General features: G+C 38.3%; 1 protein-coding gene across 1 annotated transcript in view; it reads left to right on the forward strand.

The window, feature by feature from the left end:
* LONP2 (lon peptidase 2, peroxisomal) overlaps positions 1 to 23,025 on the forward strand; it is a 179,355-nt gene that overhangs the window by 63,585 nt on the left and 92,745 nt on the right. Inside the window, exon 8 of the mRNA XM_037816336.1 lies at positions 5,390 to 5,531. Within this exon, the coding sequence (XP_037672264.1) occupies positions 5,390 to 5,531 (142 nt within the window). The remainder of the gene's footprint in view (positions 1 to 5,389; positions 5,532 to 23,025) is intronic.

Consider the following 23,025-nt stretch of genomic DNA (forward strand, 5'->3'; position numbering starts at 1 on the left):
TATCATATGCTCTGCAAACAGAGACGGTTTTCCTTCCTTCCCAATTTGTGTGTCTTTTTTCCTTTTTCGATTCTTACTGTGTTGGCTAGGACTTCCAGTACTATGTTGAATATGAGTCATGAGAGCAGACATCTTGCCTTTTTCCTAATCTTTGGGGGAGAGTATACAGTCTTTCACTATTAAGTATAATGTTAGCTGTAGGTTTTTTTGTAGATGGTTTTTATCAAATTGAGCATGTTGCCCTCTATGCATAGTTTGCTGAGAGCTTTTATCATGAACAAGAGTTGAATTTTGTCAAATGCTTTTCTGTGTCAAAGGATATGATCATGATTTTTTTTCTTTAGCCTGTAAGTATGGTGGATTAAACTAAGTGATTTTTGAATATTAAAGTAGGCCTGCATCCCTGGAATAACCTTCACTTCATCATAGTGCATAACTCCTTTTTTATACATTGTTTTGTAGTTTTCAGTGTATAAGTCTTTCACCTGCTTGGTTAAATTTATTCCTAGGTAATTTATTATTTTAGATGCTATTGTAAATTGAATTCTTTTCTTGATTTCCTTTTCAGATTGTTCATTACTGGACTATAGACACCCAACTGACTTCCGTGTTTACCTTTTATCCTGCAACTTTGCTGAATTTATTCATAAGTTTTGGTAATTTTCTTGTGGTTTCTTGGAGATTTTCTATATGGATGGGATCATGTCATCTGCAAATAGAGATAATTTTACTTCTTCCTTTCCAGTTTGGATGCTTTTTATTTCTTTCTCTTGCCTGATTGCTCTGGCTAGAACTTCCAATACAATGTTAAATAACAATGCCGACAGTGGTCATCCTAGTCTTGTTCCTGATCTTGGGGTGAATGCTTTCTGTCTCTCACCATCGAATGTGGTATTTGGTGCGGGCTTTTTATAAATGCTCTTTATCAGGCTGAGTAACTTCTCTATTCCTAGTAGTCTGCATTTTTTTATCATGAAAGGTTATATTTTGTTTGCATCAATTAAGATGGTCATATGTTTTTTCCTTTCATTCTATTAATGTGGTGTATTACATTCATTGCATTCTGGAATAAATCCCACTTGGTCATTGTATATAATCACTTTAATATCATGTTAGATGAATTTGCCAGTATTTTGTTTTGCATGTTTGTATCTATATTCGTAAGGGATATTGATCTATAACATTCTTTTCTTGTCTTTATCTGGATTTGGTAATAGAGTAATGCTGGCCTTGTAGAATGAATTAGAAGGTAATCCTTTCTTCTCTGTTTTTTTTGGAGGAGTTTGAGAAAGATTGTTGGGTCTCTAGACAGCATATAGATGAATCATGCTTTTTCATCCAGTATGTCGCTCTCTGCCTTTAATAGGGGCGTTTAATCCATTGACACTTAAGGTAATACTAAGAAGGAAGGATTTACCACTGCCATTTTAGCCATTTGTTTTGTGTATGTCTTGTATATTTTTTGTTCTTCAGTTGTTCCATTAATGCCTTTTAAACATTTTGATTCTCTTTTTCTTTCCTTTTCTTTATATTTTGTAGTTATTTTCCACTAGTACTATCCTAGCTTCATAATATATAAACTCTCTACTATTATATATCTCTATCTCTTCCCCTTTATTATTGTCTCAGATTACATCTTTATACATTGCATGCTCATTAACATAGATTTAAAATGTTGTTTTATGCATTTGCCTGTTAAGTCTTATAGGGAGGGAAAGCAGTTACAAATTGAAAACACAGTAACATAGGATTTTATATTTACCTATGTGGTTACCTTTACCAATATTCTCTAGTTCTTACGGCTTTGGGTTACTGTCCAGTGACCTTTTATTTCAGGCTGGAAGATTCTCTTTAGCCTTTCTTATAGGACAGGTCTTCTGGAAGTGAATTCTTTCACTTTTTTTTTTTATCTGTAAATGTCTTTTAATTTCTCCATTTCTGAAAGATAATTTTGCTAGATACAACATTCCAGGCTGACAGATTTTTCTTTAATGACTTTAGATATGCTTCTGGCTTCCATGGTTTCTAATAAGAAATCTACTGTTAATCTTTTTGGGGTTCCCTTGTATGTGACAAGTCTTTTCTCTATTGCTGCTTTCATTACCCTCTCATTGTCTTCAGATTTTGAAAATTTCACTCTCGTGTCTCCTGGTTTAGCTCTCTTAGAATCTATTCTTCTTGGAGTTTGTTGGGCTTCCTGGATGTGTATATTCATGTCTCTCATCAGATTTGGGAGGCTTTGGGCCATTATTTCTTCAAATATTTTTTTGACCCTTTCTCTTTTCTTGTCCTTGTGGGACGCCAGTGATGCATATGCTTGTATGCTAATGGTGTGCTACAGGTCCCTCAAGCTCTGTTCATATTTCTTTGTTATTTTTTTTCTGCTCTGGATTATTTTTATTGTTTTGTCTTCAGGTTCTCTGATCCTTCTGCCTGTTCAAATGTGCTTTTGAGTCATCTAATGAGTTTTTCATTTCAATTACTGTACTTTGGAGCCACAAAATTTCTGTTTGGTTCCTTTTTATAATTCCCATCTCTTAATTTTGTCCACACAATGTTTTCCTGATTTCCTTTAGTTCTTTGTATATGGTTCCCTTTGGTTCTGTGAACGTATTTAAGACAGTTGATTTAAAGTCTTTCACTAATAGCAACAATATATGAGCTTCTTCGGGGATGTTTTCTGGAAAATTCTTTTTTTCCTGTGAATGGGCCAAACTTTCCTGTTTTTTTTTTTTTGTTTGTTTGTTTTGTTTGTTTGTTTTTTGCATGTGTTTTATAATTTTTTGTTGAGAACTGGACATTCTGAGTATTATATTGTTATAACTCTGGAAATGTAGTTCTCCCACTCCTCTGAGACTGCTAGTTTTTTGTTGTTGTTTTGGCATGAGCTGTCAGTTTGTTTCTAAACCATGTTTGCTCCCCCCCCCATATATATATATCACAATATTCAGTGTGGCCATTACCTCTTGTGGAAGGCAGCTGTATATAATAAGAGCTAGTATGTAGTAAGATATTATTATCAGAGTGCTTTTTTGCTTTTTAGAGGTGGTTATATCTTTTTGTTATGTGCTGTGAGTTGAATTTTATTCCCTAAATAGGTATGTTGAAGATCTTGCCCTGCTCCACCACCACCAGGGTCTCAGAATGTGACCTAACTTAAAATAATGCCATTATAGATATAATTAAGAAGAGTTCACATTGGAGTAGGGTGGGCCCTTAATCCAATATGACTAGTGTCCTTAGAAGAGAAGGCACACAGAGACACGGGAAGAAGGCCATGTGATGGTAGAGGCAGAGATTGGAGTGATGTGTCTATGAGCCAAGGAACACCAAAGATTGGTGGGGTAGGGGAGTGGGGGGCGGTGAAGACCCACCCAGAAGCTAAAAGAGACAAGGAAGGATTCTCTTCTACAGCTTTCAGTAGAAGCATGGCCCTGCTGACACTTTGATTTCAGATTCCAGCCTTCAGAACTGTCAAGATAATCCATTTCTGTTGTTTTAAGCCACCCAGTTTGTGGTAAATTGTTATGGCAGCCCCAAGAAACTAATAGAGTACCCATGAACAAAAACTGGATCAAAAGTAAGTAGCAGATGAGTTATAGGGTCAATATGTGCTGTAGGCATTGCGTTATTGGAAGATCACTTCGTGAGAAGTGGTCAGGAAAAGTTTCTTAGAGGAGTTGTCTTAGGTAGAGTTTACATAAACAGGGAGAATGTTAAGGGCAAGAAGGCACCATATTAACAAAGACTTTTTGGTTTTAGTTTGTTTTTAAAGCACAAGGGATATAATAGGATCTTGATGTGGGCTGAAGTGAGAGTAATGGCAGCAAATTAGAAAGACTGGCAGGGGGCAGATTGTGACGAACCTTGAATTCCAGATAAAGGAGTTTGGACCTAATTCTATAGACTGGGAAGCAATGGGAAGTTTTGGAGGAATTGTTTGTGTACAGTGATTAGTATCTAGGTTTCTACTTTAATAGAAAGGACATCTTCCTAGAATATTATTTACTCTCTAGTGACTTTAGGTCTAGAAGTTTTAGTACCTTTTTTGAAGTCTATTCATCAGTAAGGAAAGGAAAATAAATTAATGCAGTAATGACTCAGGAGCTTTGAGATTTTAAAATATTTCCCTTTCCTAACTGCTCTTAAAAATTATATTAATGGCAAATCCGTAAATTCTCTAGAGAAATAATTTTAAAGACTTACTAATTTTGAGTCTTGTTCTTATTCCATTTTGAAATCATGAATTTACGAATTCTTATTGTAACAGCACAATAGTTACTTATTTGGTTCCAGTGCCTTGGTCCCGTTCCCTGGATGAAAGCCATTCCCATAATATTTTAAAGGCTTTCTTGTCCTTTCAAAGGCCACTCTATTCTGTCCGACTTTATATAAATCATGTGGCAGAATTAAGGCCTGCTCTGTGAATCGGCTTTGTGCAGGTCATGAGATAACTGCTGCTGTTCCATTTGTACATTAATCAATTTCTTCTAGGCAATCAAACTTGTGTGCTTTTTCAGAAATATTTGCTTTGCATATGACTAGAGCGTAAGGTTTTAGTTAAAATTGGTAAATTGTTGCTTAAAATAAAGTTTTGCCATCTTTCTAAAAAGGGTACCTTTTTCACTTTGACAAACACTTGTTTTTTAGTTCATGCCACACACTACGTCTGTTATTATTATATAGATTGTTTTTGTTCAAATGTCATAAAACAAAATGCTGGCTGAACTTGGTTATGCCAGTTAGTGCAAATGGAGTGAACAGTTTTATTCAAAGGACCAGAATTAATGGAATTTTTATATAAATACTTTTGACCCCAAATTCTCTTATTATAATTGATAACAGATTATTGCCTTTGAAAATAAGAGTTTGGAATTTTTCATTGTATTTTTTTGTCCATGTTTCAAGTGGCCCTTTGAACCAGTTCTAATCTCCTTTATGAAGATGATGATGATGTTTTAACCAGCTCTGGGGCAACCATTTCAGTATGTAAAGAGGTGGTTATGTTTGTGGAGAAAGGGACTCTGAAAAGTCATGAAAAGCATAGGGATCAAATTCATAGGGTCCTTTTGGGATCTAGAAGAATAAGAACTGTAACTATGTGACCTAAGTGTAATGCTTTTCCTTGTCACTGAATGGCAAAAATGAGATACAGTTCTTTCAGTGATACAGGCAACTTGCAGCCAGAATTAAATGGAAAATAAGATAAGAATTAAATCTGGTAAGCTTTTTTGATTTATCAGGTTGCCTTTTAAATATATAGTACATCTTTGCGCTATTATGCAGATAGCTGAGTGTCTTTTTTCCAATTGAGTTTCGGTTTCTAAACAGCATTACTTTTGCATCCTGATATCTCATCATTTGTAAATTTTATGCTTGCTTTCTGTAGGCGCACCTATGTTGGCAGTATGCCTGGTCGTATAATCAATGGCTTGAAGACCGTTGGGGTTAACAATCCAGTGTTCCTATTGGATGAGGTTGACAAACTGGGAAAAAGTCTACAGGGTGATCCCGCAGCAGCTCTGCTTGAGGTAAGATTTAGAAAATTCTGTTTGTAAATCACAATAGAAAAGTATGGATAAAAAATATGTAATCATATTTGAGTAATATGTACATTAAGGTGGATGTATTCATGGGAAAAATGGTTTTTTAATACAGACTGAAATATGAAACATGATATTTAAATTAAGTTGTCTTTGAGATTTCTTTTTCTCTCCTTTTTTTTTTTGATGAAAAGGATTTTTATTTCTTCTTTTCCTTTTTGTTTTTTTTTTTTTCAAATATTGTTTAACAAAATTTTATCCATGCTTTTTGTTTAGTGACCACTAATTCTATAAAGTTATTACAAAAGCACAGCAAGTAGATCTCCTTCTCCTTAGAGCATCCCCCATTTCCTCTTGTGCACCTTGACTTCCAACTTTTATCTATTAACTACTTCCATTTTCAGAAATAGCATGGCTATATTGTTACTTCTTGATTTTTTAGTTTTTGACGCTGCCTATTGACTTCCCCCTACAGGAGATGAAGATTTTGCTTTCTTTCCTCCCTCTGCCCCACTATACTGTTTTATACCCTCATTTTTCCCTCTATAATTTTATTGTGAGTTTGTTGAATCATTGTTGAATATTTACATTATTATATAAATATTTTTCAGAACTGAGCCATATAGTAAACTGTCATCACTTTTCTTTTCCTGTCCCTCTTTCTGTTTTCCTGTACAGTTTAAAAATCTTCTTAAAGTTAGTAATTGTCTTGCTTCTTTTTGTTTCCTTTCATCAGTTGTCTAATTCTCCTTTCAAGACATGCAGGCACATTAGGTGTTCTATGAGTTTTATCTTAAGTTCTCCAAATAATAGGTTATTTTCTACATCTGGTACATAGCTTTCTTCATAGGACCTCCCTTCACCTCTTCACCATGTTGTATTTCCTATTCCACATTCTTCCTCTTTCTTGGTTTATTCCCTCATTGTTGTGGTGTTAATTCCCCAATAGCTTCCTGAGAAAGCTTGTTTTCAGACTTTGCATATCTTAAAATGTCTTTATAAGATGGAAGAAGATGGCAACATAGAGAGGAGTGGAAGTTAGTTAGTCCCCCCAGAGCAACTAATAAGCAACCAGGAACAACTAGTAAATGATCTGAAATAACTGCTGGGGGACAAGTGTGACTGTCCACATACCATGCCCCAACCTGGATTGGGAGGAATGCCTGAGATCACAGCATGGAATCTGTGAGTAGAAACTGTGGACCCACGCTGGGAGCCCCATCCCGCATGGCAGCCCAAACTGCAAAGCCTCACTGAGATAGAGACCAGCACTCTGAACAAGCGAATATACCTCAGTTCAGCTCCAGTAGGGGTTTTAATTGGCAAACGTGGACTGACCAATGCAAGCTGCAAATCCCCAACAAGCAGACAGAGGCTTTTAGTGATGACTCACCTTGAAGAACCAAGGGACTTCTGTGTCTTGGGAGGGGGAGCCCAGAGGACCAGGTGCTATCTCTGGCTGCTGAGGGAAACTGGGGGCCATGGGCTGACCCTGAAAGGGGGCTTTCTGTCCCTTTTTCTCTCTCTCAACCTGAGCAGATCAGTGAAGAAAGCCTCAGCCATTTTCATCTCATAGCACTCTGACCCAGACAGGGGTGGAGATAGCAGAGTCGGGAGACAGAGGACCTATTTATATGCAAATGAAAACTCCCCAGGGGGCATGTCTTCCCTAAGAGGAAAGAGGTGGTACCCAGATCTACTACCCACCTTCCATTCAGAACCAGACCCCAGAGCTTGAGGTAAAACAGCCACAGGCCACACCTCCCTATTCCAGTCAGGAGTGACAGGCTGACAGGCGCCACCTGCTGAGCAGAAAAGCACAGCGGCTTGAGGCCTCACAGGGTGCATCAGTCCTCTAAGGCACACCCTCAGGGAAAGCAGATACTGAATATTTCTTCCTTCTGGGAACTGAGCCCATTCTGGTCTGGGAAAACCTGATTGGGGTAACCAAGGAAACCAGATGCCTAGACAACAAAAAACTACAACCTACACTAAGAAAAACAAAGTTATGGCCCAGTCAAAGGAACAGACTTACACTTCAACTGAGATACAGGAATTGAAACAACTAATGCTAAATCAATTCAAAAAGCTTAGGGAAGATATGACAAAAGAGATGAAGACTGTAAAGAAAACACTGGGCATACATAAAGTAGATATTGAAAGTTTGAAAAAACAGCTGGCAGAATCTGTGGAAATGAAAGGCACAACACGAGATGAAAGACCCAATGGAGACATACAACAGCAGATCTCAAGAGGCAGAAGAAAACACCCAGGAACTGGCGAATAAGACACCTGAAAGCCTACACACAAAAGAACAGATAGAGAAAAGAATGGAAAAATATGAACAACGTCTCAGGAAATTGAATGACAACACAAAACACAGGAACAACTGTTGGAACAACCATGACTGTTGACACATTGTACACCAGCCTGGAATGGGTGGAATGGCTGATATCGCAGCATAAAAGCTGTAGGTAATAACTGCAGACCTGCACCCCTCCCTCCCACCAGCAGGCTGAGCTGCAGAATTTCACTGTGGGAGAAAGAAGCAGACCCTGCTGGAGCAAATGAATATAGCTCAACCAAGCTCCCCCTGCAGTTTTATTTAACAAATGTAGACTGCTGAAGGCAAGCTACAAACACAGATAAATCCCTAACAAGCAGGAAAGTATCCTGAGTTTGCTCGCACTGGAGAGGAGGTGGGGCTGACAAAAAAATATAGAGGCTTTTGGAGATGGCTGAGCTTAGAATACTGGAATATGGCTGTGTCCCAAGAAAAGGAGTACAGAGGACTAGGTACTATCTCTGAACAACAGGCAAAACTGGGGAGCTGTAGACTGGCTCAGAAAGGGGACTTTCTCTTTTTCTCCCTTTTTTTCACTCTCAAACTGAGTAGCTCAGTGGAGAAAATCTCAGGCATATTTGGTTCTGAGCTCTGACCCAGGCAAAGGTGGAGTTAACAGAGTTAAAGAGACAAAGGGGTAATTCAGTTATAAAAGATAACTCCCTAGGGGTTGTATTTTTCCCTAAAAGGAGGAAAACAGGGCCCAGCTCAAGTGACTGTCCGCCCTTCAGAACTCAGACCCCAAGGCCTGGGGGAAAACAACCAATCAAACCAGCAACAATTTAAGCTTGGCTTCTGACATCCTTGGTCTCTGGCCAGGACAGGGTCTGCTGATAATTAAAGGGACCACACCTCTTTACACCAGTGGGGAGCGATGGGCTGACAGGCACCACCTGCTGGACAGGATAGGAAAAGCACAGAATCCAGAGGCCTCACAGGAAAGTCTGTCAGTCTTCTAGAACACACCCTCAGGGAAACCTGGTACTGAATATAGCCTTCTCCTGAGACCTGAGGCAGTTCTGATCTGGGAAAACCTGACTGGTGTAATCAAGGAAACCAGATGCCTAGACAAGAGAAAACTACAAATCACATTAGGAAAAACCAAGATATGGCCAAGTCAAAGGAACTAACTTACTCTTCAACTGAAATACAGGAGTTGAAACAACTAATTATAGATCTTTCAAATAAATATGCTAAATCAATTCAAAAACCAATTCAGTGAGTTGAGGGAAGAAATGGCAAAAGAGATGAAGGATACAAAGAAAACATTGGGCAAACATGAGGAAGAACTCAAAAGTTTGAAAAAACAATCGGCAGAAGCTATGGAAGTGAAAGGCACAACATAAGAGATGAAAAATGCAGTGGAGACGTACGACTGTAGATTTCAGGAGACAGAAGAAAACATTCATGAACTGGAGAACAGGACACCTGAAATCCTACATGCAAAAAAGAACAGATAGGGAAAAGAATGGAAAAATATGAGCAATGTCTCAGGGAGTTGAAAGACAATATGAAGCACATGAATGTATGTGTCATGGGTGTCCCAGAAAGAGAAGAGAAGGGAAAGGGGGCAGAAGTAATAATGGAGGAAATAATCACTGAAAATTTCCCATCTCTTGTGAAAGACATAAAATTACAGATCCCAGAAACTCAGCATACACCAAACAGAATGGATCTGAAGAGACCTACACCAAGACACTTAATAATCAGATTATCAAATGTCAAAAACAAGAGAGAATCCTGAAAGCAGCAGGAGAAAAGTGATCCATCACATACAAGGGAAGCTTGATAAGACTGTGTGCGGATTTCTCATTAGAAACTATGGAGGCAAGAAGGCAGTGGTGTAATATATTTAAGATACTGAAAGAGAAAAAACACCAACTAAGAATTTTATACCTGGCAAAATTGTCCTTCAAATATGAGGGAGAGTTTAAAATACTCTCAGATGAGAGTTTGTGAACAAGATACCTGCTCTACAGGAAATACTAAAGGAAGTGCTACAGACAGATAGGAGACGACAGGAGTGAGAGGTTTAGAGCACAATTGTCGGTGATGGTAGCACAATAATGTAAGTACACTGAACAAAGATGACTGTGAGTATGGTTGAAAAAGGAAGGTTAGGGCCATGTGGGACATCAGAAGGAAAGAGAAGATAAAGACTGAGGCTGTATAACTTAGTGAAGCCTAGAGCAGTCAATGATTGTGATAAAATGTACAAATACATATTTACATGCGGAAGAATAAATGAATGTCAACCTTGCAAGGTGTTAAAAATGGGGTGGTTTGGGGAGAAAATACAGTCAATACAGACTAGAGTCTATAGTTAATAGGAACATTGTATTGTGCTTCCTTTAATATAACAAATGCAATATACCAAAGCTAAAAAGGGTGATGTATGGGATTCTTGGCAATGGTATTGTCTGACTTTTTTATTGTATGTTTTTTTAATTTTATATTTTCTTTTGTTGCATTTTAGCTGTCATTTTTTTTCTTTCATTTTCTTTTGTCTTTCTACTCTTTGACTCTTTCTTTATGGAAGAAATGGAAATGTCCTTCTATAGACGGTAGTGGTGGTGGTGAATGCATTACTATGTGACTGTACAGGGAACCATTGATTGTTCACTTAGGATGGAATGTGTGGTGCATGAATAAAGCTATCTTAAAAAAAATGGGTTGATGGATGAACCTTGAGGACATTATGTTGAGTGAAATAAGTCAGACACAAAAGGACAAATGTATGATCTCACTGATATGAACTGTTTATAATATATAAACTCATAGGCATGAAATATATGTTATCAGGGTATAGAATGAGGCTAAAGAATGGGGAGCGGTTGCGTAACATGTGCAGAACACTTAACTAGGTTGAACTTAAGCGTTTGGAAATAAACAGAGGTTATGGTAGCACATTAACTGTGAGAATAACTGACAGTGCTGAATGGTGTGTGAATGTGGTGGAAAGGGGAAGTTTAGAGTCATGTATGTCACCAGAAGGAAAGTTGGAGGTGAAAACATGGGAATGTATAACACAGTGAATCTTGTGGTGGACAATGTCTATGATTAACTGTACAAATATTAGAAATTTCTTTCATGAACTAGAAGAAATGTATGACACTATTACTAAAAGTCAATATTAGAGGGGTATATGGGGGAAAATGTACCTATTGCAAACTGTGTACTACAGTTAGTAATATTTTAATATTCTTTCATCAACACTAACAAATGTACTATACCAATAATATGAGTCAAGGGAGGGGGAGGTAGGGGTATGGGAGGATTTGAGTTTTCTTTTTTCTTTTTATTTCTTTTCTAGAGTAATGAAAATGTTCTAAAATGGAAAAAAATTAATTGTGGTGATGAATGCACAATTATATAATTGTACTGTGAACAATTGAATGTACCTGTGGATGAATGCATGGTATGTAAATAATCTCAATTAAATTTAATTAAAAAAGAAAGACCGAGGACTTGACTTATAAAGTAGGGAGTTCCTAAGTTCACACAGCCTATGTTATGTCCACTGTAATCCATCCATGTCTCACATTATCGTCACTTCATTGTACAATCTTCATCACTCTCCATTTTAAACAATTCTCGTGACCCAAAACATTTTGTAGCTCTTGTCAGTCCTTAATTATTTGTCTGTAGTATTTGTGTAGTACTAGTATGGTATTCCTATTAATTATAGTCCCTAATATGCAATGTGTAGATTTTTCTCATATACCCTTTTGTTGTCAACTCTCTGTACTGGTGTCATACCTTAAAAGTATATCGTGCAAGCCCCTATCTATATTTGTAGTGCCAATCAGTGGGAAACATGCCTTTAAACAACCCCTTCCAATCCTGTTTACCTTCAGTAAAGCTCAGATACTTATAACCCCATTAACAAACAATTGTCACCCTTTACATTACCACACCTTTGAATTCACCATCACTTTCCATCCATTTTTGCTGTGCTTTGAAGATTCTTTGAATTAGAAAATCCTGTACTGCCATTCAGGAAAATTTAAATTCTTTATTTTTTTTTTTTTCATGATTTTCTCCCTGCCGTTTGCTTGGAAATCCTGTTACTTGGATGTTAAATCCTTAATTTTTGTATCCTTTCTTTTCTATAATTCGTCTCTTACGTTTTGCTCTACTCTGTGAAGACTTTCTCAGCTGTACTTTTAATCCCTGTATAAGTTAATCATTTCTGCTACCATGTTTTTAATGTGAATTACTTTTTGCCTCTCTGCATATTCTTTTTATAGTTTCCTGCCTTTGTTACATAGTTACAATACATCCTCTTATCTCTGCAGGAAAGATACTGATAGATTTTTTAAAATTGTTCCTTCTCTTTAAACTGCTTTTATCTGTCTGTTTGTTGTATATTTCTTGTGATCTCTGTCTTATGTTTTAGTCTTTCATTAGATGTCTTGTAATTTTTGTTTGTTTCTTCATATTTAATAATGAAGAGCCAAAAAGCTCCCTGGGAACCAAGTAGGGGGAAAAGGTTGCAAGTGGGAGTATCTGTGTATTTAGCATCCGGTGTGTATACATTCACCCGAGCCCTTGTGTCCAGTTTGCTAAAGCTGCTGGAATGCAATATACCAGAAATGGATTGACTTTTATAAAGGGGATTTATTAGGTTACAAATTTACAGTTCTCAGTCCATAAAAGTGCTCAAACTAAGGCATCAACAGGAGAATACCTTCAGTCACGAAAGGCCAATGGCGTCTGGAACACCTATGTCAGCTCTGAAGGCACATGGGTGGCGTCTGCTGGTCCTTTCCTCCCGGGTTACATTACTTTCAGCTTCAGATTCTAGTGGCTTTCTCTTTAAGTGTCTGTAGGTTCTCACTTAGCTTCTCTAGGGCAAACTCCCTATTTCTACTGCATCAGAGCCACCTGAATGAAAAAAAGAGTAAATTCAATTACAAACCTTATATTTAAAGTAGAATAATACTGACAGTCTGAAAAACTGTACTTATATGTATATGAAATCTAAATGTCATTTGTAAAGTGTACCTGTGTAAGATTATTAAAATAAGATGAATTATAGCTAATTTATCTTAAGATGTGAAGGATAGAACAGTGATCTAAACCAGAGTTGTTAATCTGAATAAATTAAAGAATAAAGAATATGCGTATTTCTGTGAGCTTTCATGGAATTGCTGCTTATGTAAAATAGAATGTATTTTCAGTTACTTTTGTTAACAAAGGAATATTTATTCAAAATTTATATAACTTCTTTTGCAAATTTATTGAAAATATAAAAATAGATCCAACTACTTGATAATCAAGTGTTAGTAGATAGAATTAAGACAAGTCTGTTGGGCTGTATTAAAATGTAAGATACAGGAAAAGTTCATTTATGTAACTAATAAATTCAAAAGAAAATTATAGAATTATGTTTTTATCAAGTAGATTTTTTTCATCTTTATGACTGATGCAAGATTCTGTCTTTGCTGTTAAATTTAAATGCACTTTTGAAATATTGCTTTTGTGTGAATGGGCAAATAACATGCATGGACACTATCAATTTTCTGTATACGTAACAAAATTTGCAGGTCTAAATAATATGTAGTGCCCCCAGAATAGAAAAGCCACTAGTAGAGACAAAGTAAACTTCTTTCTTTAAAGCTAGAGTTCTTACTTAATTAGAATTAGATCCAGTTACTAATTAGATCCAATAGTATATTTACTACTTAGATACATCAGACATTTGATCTAATGTGAGCTATACAACTATTGTCAAAGAATGTCGGAGGTAAAGTACATAGAAATCATCTAATCTAGCTCCATCCTTTTAGAGTGAAAGAAACTTGAGACCTAGGATATTAATTTTTCTCATTTTACCACATGCTTTCCAGTAGAAATTCTAAAAATCAAGCAGAGTAGAGTTCGGGAAGATGGTGGATTAGGAGAGACAGAGCAAAATTCTTCTCCATGAAAAACACTAGATAAAGGACAGAAAGTGCTCCAGAACAGCAGTTCCAGGGTTCCACCAGCTGATCAGGGACTTCTACACTACTTAGTGAGTATGTAGCTGGAGAAGCCAAGAGACTGCGTTTAGGACCAGTGAGTGTTCAGCATGGAACACTGCTGAGGAACGGGAGGTTGGAGCCAGCTGACAAGCACAGAGGGGAGAAGCCTTCCACGCCCCATGCACCTTCCTTAGCACTTGTCTGGGGTGATAACGCTTTGCAGACCCTTGGCCAAGGGCCCCCATGCCAGGGACTGGTGGTTGGAGCAGGCAGATGAGCCCAGAAGGGGGCAGCTTTCCATGCCCTGTGCAGCCATCTTAGTGATTGGCTGGGGAGATAACCCTACACAGCCCTGCAACTGCCAAGCTGGGGACTGGCTGCCAAGCATGGAGAGAACAGCTTTCTAAGCCCCATCTCTGCAGTTGGCTGGAGAGAGAACCCTTCAGAGCCCCAAGGCCAAGAGCTCCCCTGAGGGAATTTGGGATTAGGCAGACTTTTGACAGCATCCACTCTTCCTCCATGGAATCCTGCAGTGTGCAAAGCCTAGAGGCAAGGGCGCCTCAGGGAAGTGCCAGGATCCCTCCCCCAATCCCAGGAACTCATGGGTGCATCATACAGGGACTGTGTGGCATTTGAGCTGGAAGTTGAGACGTGCAGCTCTGCAGCCCCCAGAGTACTCCACCTGCATCCCCGGGAATGAGTGGGACCACTGTGTCCTGGAACGGACTCCTTGCCAAACTGCACAGGGCATACCTCCAATCCTCAGGGCTGACAGTCTCCAGTGCACAGAAAATTGGTGCACTGACTGGATTTCCACATGGTTTGGACCCCCATTCAGGGCATAGACGAAGTTGGCGGAGAACTGGCTTGAGGATAAGACATGGCTCAAGAGCACCATCTGCTGGTAAGTTAGGGAAAGTGCACTCCACCAAGCTGTAGCTCTGCCAAATTATAGATAATTGTTCAAATAATACTGCATATCCTAAATGAATCCTGTCATGACAAGCAAATGTCAAGAGGCCAGGAACATCAGAAAATTATAAGGCATATGAAGAAACCAGGAGATACAGACAACCCAAATATACAAATTTAAAAACCAGAGGAGACATAGAATTTGGAACAGTTAATCAAAGAAGCATATACAAACATCAGTGTCATGGCTAAGGATATAAAGGACATCAAGAATACCATAGAAGAACATAAAGAACAGTTTGCAAGAGTAAATTAAAAAGTAGCAGATCTTATGGAAATAAAAGATAATATTGATGAAATTAAAAATATTCTCGAGACACATAACAGCAGATTTGAAGTGGCAGAGGAAAGAATTAGCAAATTCAAGGACAGAAGATGGAATGGGAAAACACAAAAAAACGAAGGGTAGAAAAAATTGAAAAATTTGAAATGGATCTCAGGGAAATGATGGACAACATGAAGTGCATAAATATAAGAATCATTGGTGTTCCAGAAAGTGAAGAGAAGAGTAAAGGGCTAGGAAGAGTATTTGAAGACATTGTTGGGGAAACCTTCCCAACCCTTCTAAATGACATAAATATGCTAAAAAAAAAAAAAAAAAATGTCCAACAAACTCCAAATAGAATAAATTCAAATAAACCCACTCCGAGACATATTCTGATCAGATTGTCAAATGCTGAAGAGAAGGAGAAAATTCTGAAAGCAGCAAGGGAGAAGTGATTGACCACATGCAAGTGAAACAATAAGACTTAGTATGACTACTCAGCAGGCACCATGGAGGAAAGAAGGCAGTGGTATGATATATGTAAAAGTCTGAAAGAGAAAAATTGCCAGCCAAGAATTCTTTATCCAGCAAAGCTCTCCTTCAGAATTGAGGGAGAGTTTAAAATCTTCACAAACAAATGCTGCGAGAATTTGTTAACAAGAGACCTGCCCTGCCAAGAAATACTAAAGGTAGCTCTACTGGCTGAGAAGAAAAGACAGGAGAGGGAAGCCTGGAGAAGGGCACAGAACTCAAGATTATTAGTGTTCTGTTTTGCTAATGCTGCCATTGTGCAAAATACCAGAAATGGATAGGCTTTTTCAGGGGGTTTTCTTTGGTTGCCAAGTTACAGTCCTAAGGCCATGAAAGTGTCCAAACTAAGACATCAAAAATAGGGTACTGTTCCGGTTTCCTAATGTGCCATTATGCAGAAATGGATTAGCTTTTATATGGGGGGTTTATTTGGTTACAATACAGTCTTAATGCCATAAAATGTCCAAGGTAAGGCATCAACAGGGTACCTTCACTGAAGGATGGCCTTTGGCATCCGGAAAACCTCTGTTAGCTCGGAGGGCACGAGGCTCATGTCCGCTTGCTCCCAGGTTGTGTTTCAAAATGGCATTCTCCAAAATGTTGCTCTTGGGCATTTTGTCCTCTCTTAGCTGCAGCTCTGGAGCAAACTCTGGGCTAGTATAAGTCTGCTTTCAGTGGCCGTCTCCAAAATGTCTCTCTCAGTTGCTCTCCAAAATGTCACTCACAGCTGCTCTGAGTTCCTTCTGCTTGTCAGCTCTTTTATATGGCTCCAGTGATTTAATTCAGACCCACCCTGAATGGATGGGCTAACACCTCCAAGGAAATTATCCAATCAAAGGTCTTGCCCACAGTTGATGGAGTCACTTCTCCATGGGAAAAATCAATAGGTTTCAACCTAATCAACACTAATACGCCTGCCTCCATAAGACTGCATCAAAGAACATGGCGTTTGGGGGGATAAATACATCCAGACCAGCACATTCTACCCACTAAACACCAAAATGACATGATCTTTCCATATACAAAATACATGCATCCTGTCGCAATATCACAAAACCTAAAATCATTTCAGTAACAATAGGTAAGTACAAGATCCCATCAAATTCAGTCACATGTGGTCTTGTCCTGAAGCAGAATTCCGCTCTGGCTGTGGACCTGTGAAACTTAGAACAAGTTATTTGCTGCCAATATGCAAAGGAGGAACAGTCATAGGATAAATGTTTCCATTGCCATAAGGAGAAACTGAAAGGAAAACAGGATTAACAGGACCAAACCAGTTCTGAAAACCTGCAGGGCAAACTTCATTAGAATTCAAAGTCTGAGAGTCATTTATAGAGCAACATTTTATCCTTGGGGCTTGCAAGAGCAGGAGTCCAACCCTTTCCAAGGGCCTTCGCAGCAGCCCTTTTCTCTCCAAACACTGGGGTGAGTGCTCCAACATATCCATGCACTGGGGAGACCACCTTCTTGGCCCCACCCTCCTCAAACAGTGGGGTGGCATCCAGGTTCTCCCCAATCCCTGGGGAATGTGCTCCACCCTCTCTGAGTCCTGGGGTGGCAGCACTCTCCCTGAGCATTGAGGAGGAAGGACTGTGCTCTGCCTCCAGGGCGAACTCACCCTTTCCACGTGCATGGGCCTCTCCAGTCTCCCTGCCCGAAACCTCTTAACTGCAGACCTCACTCTCCATGGCTCTGTCTTTGAAGAAATGTTTCATTCAATTTTTTCCTTCTCCATATCTTCCAGTCCAGACTGGCATTGGTTCCATTTATACAGATGTCGCCAAAAAATTTGTTGGCTTGGCATGAAACATACAAGGGTAAAAACCATCAGACAATAGGAGTTTCCACAAATCCTTTCTGGGTAACTCCATCTCCAATCCTGGCTTGTACTGAAATGGCAGTAGGGTTCCATGTTTGTTTAAATTCTCATGTGGGGCTGTAGCTTCTGGGGTGTCACTTTTTGGAAGCCCAGAATTTTCCAAACTATCAGTTTCTAGTTTCCTTGCACCGAAGAGTTCGTTTCTCAGCTTATCTCTGTCCTGTCGCATTTTACTATAAGCCACAAGGAGAAGCCAGTCTACATTCTCCACACATAGTCTGGAGATTTCCTCAGCTAAGTTTTCCAGCTCGTCGCTTGCAAATTCTACCTCCTGTCTGACACCAGGACTCAGTTTTGCCAGATTCTCTGCCACTTTAAAACGAGGATCGCCATTCTTCCAGTTGGCAATAACACATTCATCATTTCTGTTTAAAGTCTCATCAGAAGTATCTTTAGAGTACGTATTTCTACCAACAGTCTCTCCAGAGCAGTTGAGGCCTTTTCTATCAAGCTCCTCACAATTCTTCCAAAATCTTCGCCTTATCCATTCAAAAAGCTGTTCCAACATGTTTGGTATTTGCAAACTCAGTAACACCCCAATTCTATGGTAGCAAAATTTGTTCTGGTTTGCTATTGCTGCCACTATGCAAAATACCAGAAATAGATTGACTTTTCTAAATGGGGTTTTTTGGGTTACAAAGTTACAGTCTGAAGGCTATAAAGTGTCCAAGGTAAGGCATCAACAGCAGGGTATCTTCACTGAAGGATGGCCTTTGGCATCTGGAAAACCTCTGTTAGCTTGGAAGGCAGGTGCCTGGAATCTGCTTGCTCTTAGGTTGTGTTTCAAAATGGCGTTCTCCAAAATGTTTCTCTTGGGTGTTTTTTCCTCTCTTAGCTGCAGCTCTGGAACAGATTCTGGGCTAGCATAAGTCTGCTTTCAGTGGCCGTCTCCAAAATGTCTCTCTCAGTTGCTCTCCAGAATGTCACTCACAGCTGCTCTGAGTTCCTTCTGCTTGTCAGCTGTTTTATATGGCTCCAGTGATTTAATTCAGATGCACCCTGAATAAGTGGGCTAACACCTCCATGGAAGTTATCCAATCAGAGGTCTTGCCCACAGTTGATTGAGTCACTTCTCCATGGAAACACTCAATCAATAGCTTCCAACCTAATTAACACTAACACGTCGCCTCCACAAGATTGCATCAAAGAACATGGTATTTTGGGGGATATAATACATCCATACTGGCAAAGGTACCTTCACTGAAGAATGGACAGTGGCCTCTGGAACCCCTTTGTTGGCTAGGAAGTCATGTGGCTGGTGTCTTCTTCCTTTGTACCCAGGATGTGTTTCAAAATGGCATTCTCCAAAATTTTGCTCTTGGGCATTTTGTCCTCTCTTTGCTTCCCTGGAGCAAACTCTGAGCTAGCATCTCTAAAGTGCCAGAGAAAATCTGCCTTCAACTGCCATCTCCAAAATGTCTCTCTCAGCTGCAGCACCAAACTCCTTTGGTCTGTGTGCTCTTTTACAACTCCAGTGATTTAATTAAGACCCATGCTGAATGAGTCGAGTAACACCTCCATGGAAATAATCTAACCAAAGGTATTACCCACATTTGGGTGAGTCACATACCCACGGAAACAGTTAATCAAAAGGTCACACCCTAATCAAAAAGATTAATCTGCCCCCACAAGATTGCATTAAAGAATATTACTTTTTCAGGGGGATGTAATATATACAAACCGGGACAATTAGTAAGGGTAACTTAAAGGAAATAGAGAGAGAAAAAACAGATCTGACATCTGAAAACCAAAGGATAGGTAGGCTGATTCAAGACTTCCTTCAGAGTAATAACACTGAATGTGAATGGATTAAATGCCCCAATTAAAAGGTATAGATTGGCAGAATGGATTAAAAAATATAAACCATCAGAATGCTGTTTACAACAGACTCACATTAGACCCAGCGACACAAAGAGATTGAAAGTGAAAGGATGGAAAAAAATATTCCAAACAAGCTACAACCAAAAGAAAGCAGGGGGAGCAGTACTAATTTCAGATAAAATAAACTTTAAATACAAGGATGTCATAAGAGACAGAGACTGTATACTAGTAAAAGGGACAATTCACCAAGAAGAAATAACGATCATAAATATTTATGCACCCAATCAAGGTGCCCTAAAGTACATGAGACAAACATTGGCAAAACTGAAGGAGGCAATAGATGTGTCCACAATAATCACAATAATCATCTAGAAGAGGACCAATAAGGAAATTGAGAACCTAAACAATATGATAAACAAATTAGACTTAATAGACATATGTGGAGCATTACATCCCAAATTACCAGGATATACATTCTTCTCTAGTGCTCATGGAACTTTCTCCATGATAGATCATATGCTGGGGCATAAAACAACCCATAATAAATTTTAAATATTGAAATTATTCAAAGCACATTCTGTTACCACAATGGAATGCAACTAGGAGTCAATAACCATCAAAGATCTAGAACGTTCACAAATATCTGGAGGTTAAACAAAACCCTCCTAAACAATCAGTGGGTCAAAGAAGAAATTACAAGAGAAATAGGTAAATATCCAGAGATGAATGAAAACAAGAACACAACATATCAAAACTTATGGGATGCAGGAAAGGTGATATTAAGGGGGGAACTTATAGCTCTAAATGCATACGTTAAAAAGGAAGAATGCGCTAAATTCAATTCACTAACAGAATAACTAAAGAAGCTAGAGAATGGTTAGCAAGCTAATCATAAAGCAAGTAGAAGAAAAGAAATAACAAAGATTAAAGCAGAAATAAATGATTTGGAGAACAACAAAGCAAAACCAAAAGTTGGTTCTTTGAGAAGATTAACAAGATTGACAAATACTTAGCTAGACTGACAAAGTCAAAAAGAGAGAAGACCCAAATAAACAAAATAATAAATCAGAGGAGGACAGAGGACGTTACTGTGGATCCCAAAGAAATTTAAAAAATCTTGAGAACAACTGTATGCTAACAATTTAGAGGAAGTGGATAATTTCCTGGAAACACATGAACAACCTAGACTGACTAGAGAAGAAATAGAAGACCTCAACAAACCAATCACAAGTAAAGAGATCCAATCAGTCATCAAAAAGCTTCCTTCAAATAAAAGCCCAAGGCAAGATGGCTTCACAGCATTCTGATGGTTTATATTTTTTAATCCATTCTGCCAATCTATACCTTTTAATTGGGGCATTTAATCCATTCACATTTCTGGAAAGTTACCAAACTTTCCAGAAAGAGCTGACTCCATTCCTTCTCAAACTGTTGAAAAAATTGAAGAAAATGGAACACTGCCTAACTCATTTTATGAAGCCAACATCAGTCTAATACCAAAGCCAGATAAAGATAGTACAAAAACTACAGTCCAATCTCCCTAAAGGATATAGATACAAAAATTCTCCCCAAATATTTGCAAATTGAATCCAAAGACAAATTTAAAATATCATACACCATGACCAAGTGGGGTTCATCTGAGGCATGCAAGAGTGGTTCAACATAAGGAAATCAATCAATGCAATATAACACATTAACAAATAGAAGGGAAAAAATCAAATGATTATCTCAATAGATGATTAAAACCATTCAACAAATTCAGCATCCTTTTTTGATAAAACACTTCAAAAGGTAGAGATTGAAGGAAACTTCTTCGATATGATAAAGGCCATATATGAAAAACCCACAGCAAGCATAGTACTCAATAGTGAGTGACTGAAAGCCTTCCCTCTAAGATCAGGAACGAGACAAGCATGACCGTTGTCACTGTTATTATTCAACATTGTGCTAGAAGTGCTAGCCAGAGCAATCAGGCAAGACAAAGAAATAAAAGGCATCCAAACTGGAAAGGAAGAAGTAAAACTGTCAATTATGCAGGTGGTATGATCTTATATTTGGAAAATTCTGAGAAATTGACAACACAGCTACTTGAACTAATAAATTAAGCAAACTGGCGGGATAAAGATTAAAGCACACAAGTCAGTGATGTTCCTATACACTAGAAATTACCTAACTGAAGTGACAGTCAAGTAAAAGATTTCATTCACAATCGCAACTAAAAACATCATGTACCCAAGAATAAACTTAACCAAGGATGTAAAAGACCTCTACATGGAAAATTATATAACTTTACTAAAAGAAACAAAAGGGGTCCTAATAAGATGGAAAGATATTCCATGTTCATGGATAGGAAGGCTAACCATTGTTAAGATGTCAATCCAACCCAAACTGGTCTACAGATTCAGTGCAGTTCTGATCAGAATTCCAACAATCTACTTTGCAGGTGTGGAAAAGCTAGTTATCAAATTTGTTTGGAAGGGAAGGGGGACTTGAATTGCTAGAAAGATTCTAAAAAAGAAAAACAAAGTAGGAGAACTTATGCTTCTTGACTTTGAAGCCTACTATAAAGCCACAGTAGTCAAAACAGCATGGTATTTACACAAAGATATAGGCAGATTGATCAATGGAATTGAATTGAGAATTCAGAAATGGACCCCCAGATCTATGGTCGACTGAATTTTTATTAGGCCTCCAAATCCACTGAACAGAGAACAGTCTCTTCAAAAAAATGGGGCTGGGAGAACTGGATAGCCATATCCAGAAGAATGAAAGAGGACCCACCTCCCTCACATCCTATACAAAAATGAACTCAAAATGGATCAAAGACCTCAATGTAAGGATCAGTACCATAAAACTCCTAGAAGATAATGTAGGGAAACATCTTGAAGACCTAGTATTAGGAGGTAGCTTTTTAGACCTTACACCCAAAGCACAAGCAACAAAAGGAAAAATAGATAAATGGGAACTCCTTAAAATCAAAAGCTTTTGTATCTCAAAGGAATTTGTCAAAAAGATGAAGAGGCAGCCAAGTACAATGGAAGAAAATATTTGGAAACCATGTATCTGACAAGAGACTGATGTATTGCGTATATAAAGAAACCCTACAACTTAACAACAATAGTACAAACAGCCCGATTATAAAGTGGGCAAAAGATATGTAAAGACATTTCTCTGAAGAGGAAATACAAATGGCTAAAAAAAACACATGGAAAAATGTTCATCTTCACTAGCTATTAGGGAAATGCAAATCAATACCACAGTAAGATACCATCTCTCACCAATAAGAATGGCTGCCTCCAACAAACAAGAAACTACAAATGCTGGAGAGGATGTGGAGAAATCGCAACTCTTATTCATTGCTGGTTGGACTGTATAATGGTACAGCCACGTGGAAGGCAATTTGGCAGTTCTTCCAAAAACTAGATATCGAGTTACCCTACGATCCAGCAGTTTCACCAATTTCACCTCTCTGTATATACCCAGAAGATCTGAAAGCAGTGACATGAACAGATATTTGCACACTGATGTTCATAGTGGCATTGTTTGCAATTGCCAAGAGAAGGAAGCAATCCAAATGTCCTTCAACAGATGAGTAGATAAACAAAATGTGGTATATACACATGATGGAATACTACACAGCAGTAAGAAGGAACAAAGTCATAAAGCCTATGACCATATGGATGAACCTTGAAGACATAATGCTG

Source organism: Choloepus didactylus, chromosome 22, assembly GCF_015220235.1.
Source record: "Choloepus didactylus isolate mChoDid1 chromosome 22, mChoDid1.pri, whole genome shotgun sequence".
NCBI classification, from domain to species: Eukaryota; Metazoa; Chordata; class Mammalia; order Pilosa; family Megalonychidae; genus Choloepus; species Choloepus didactylus.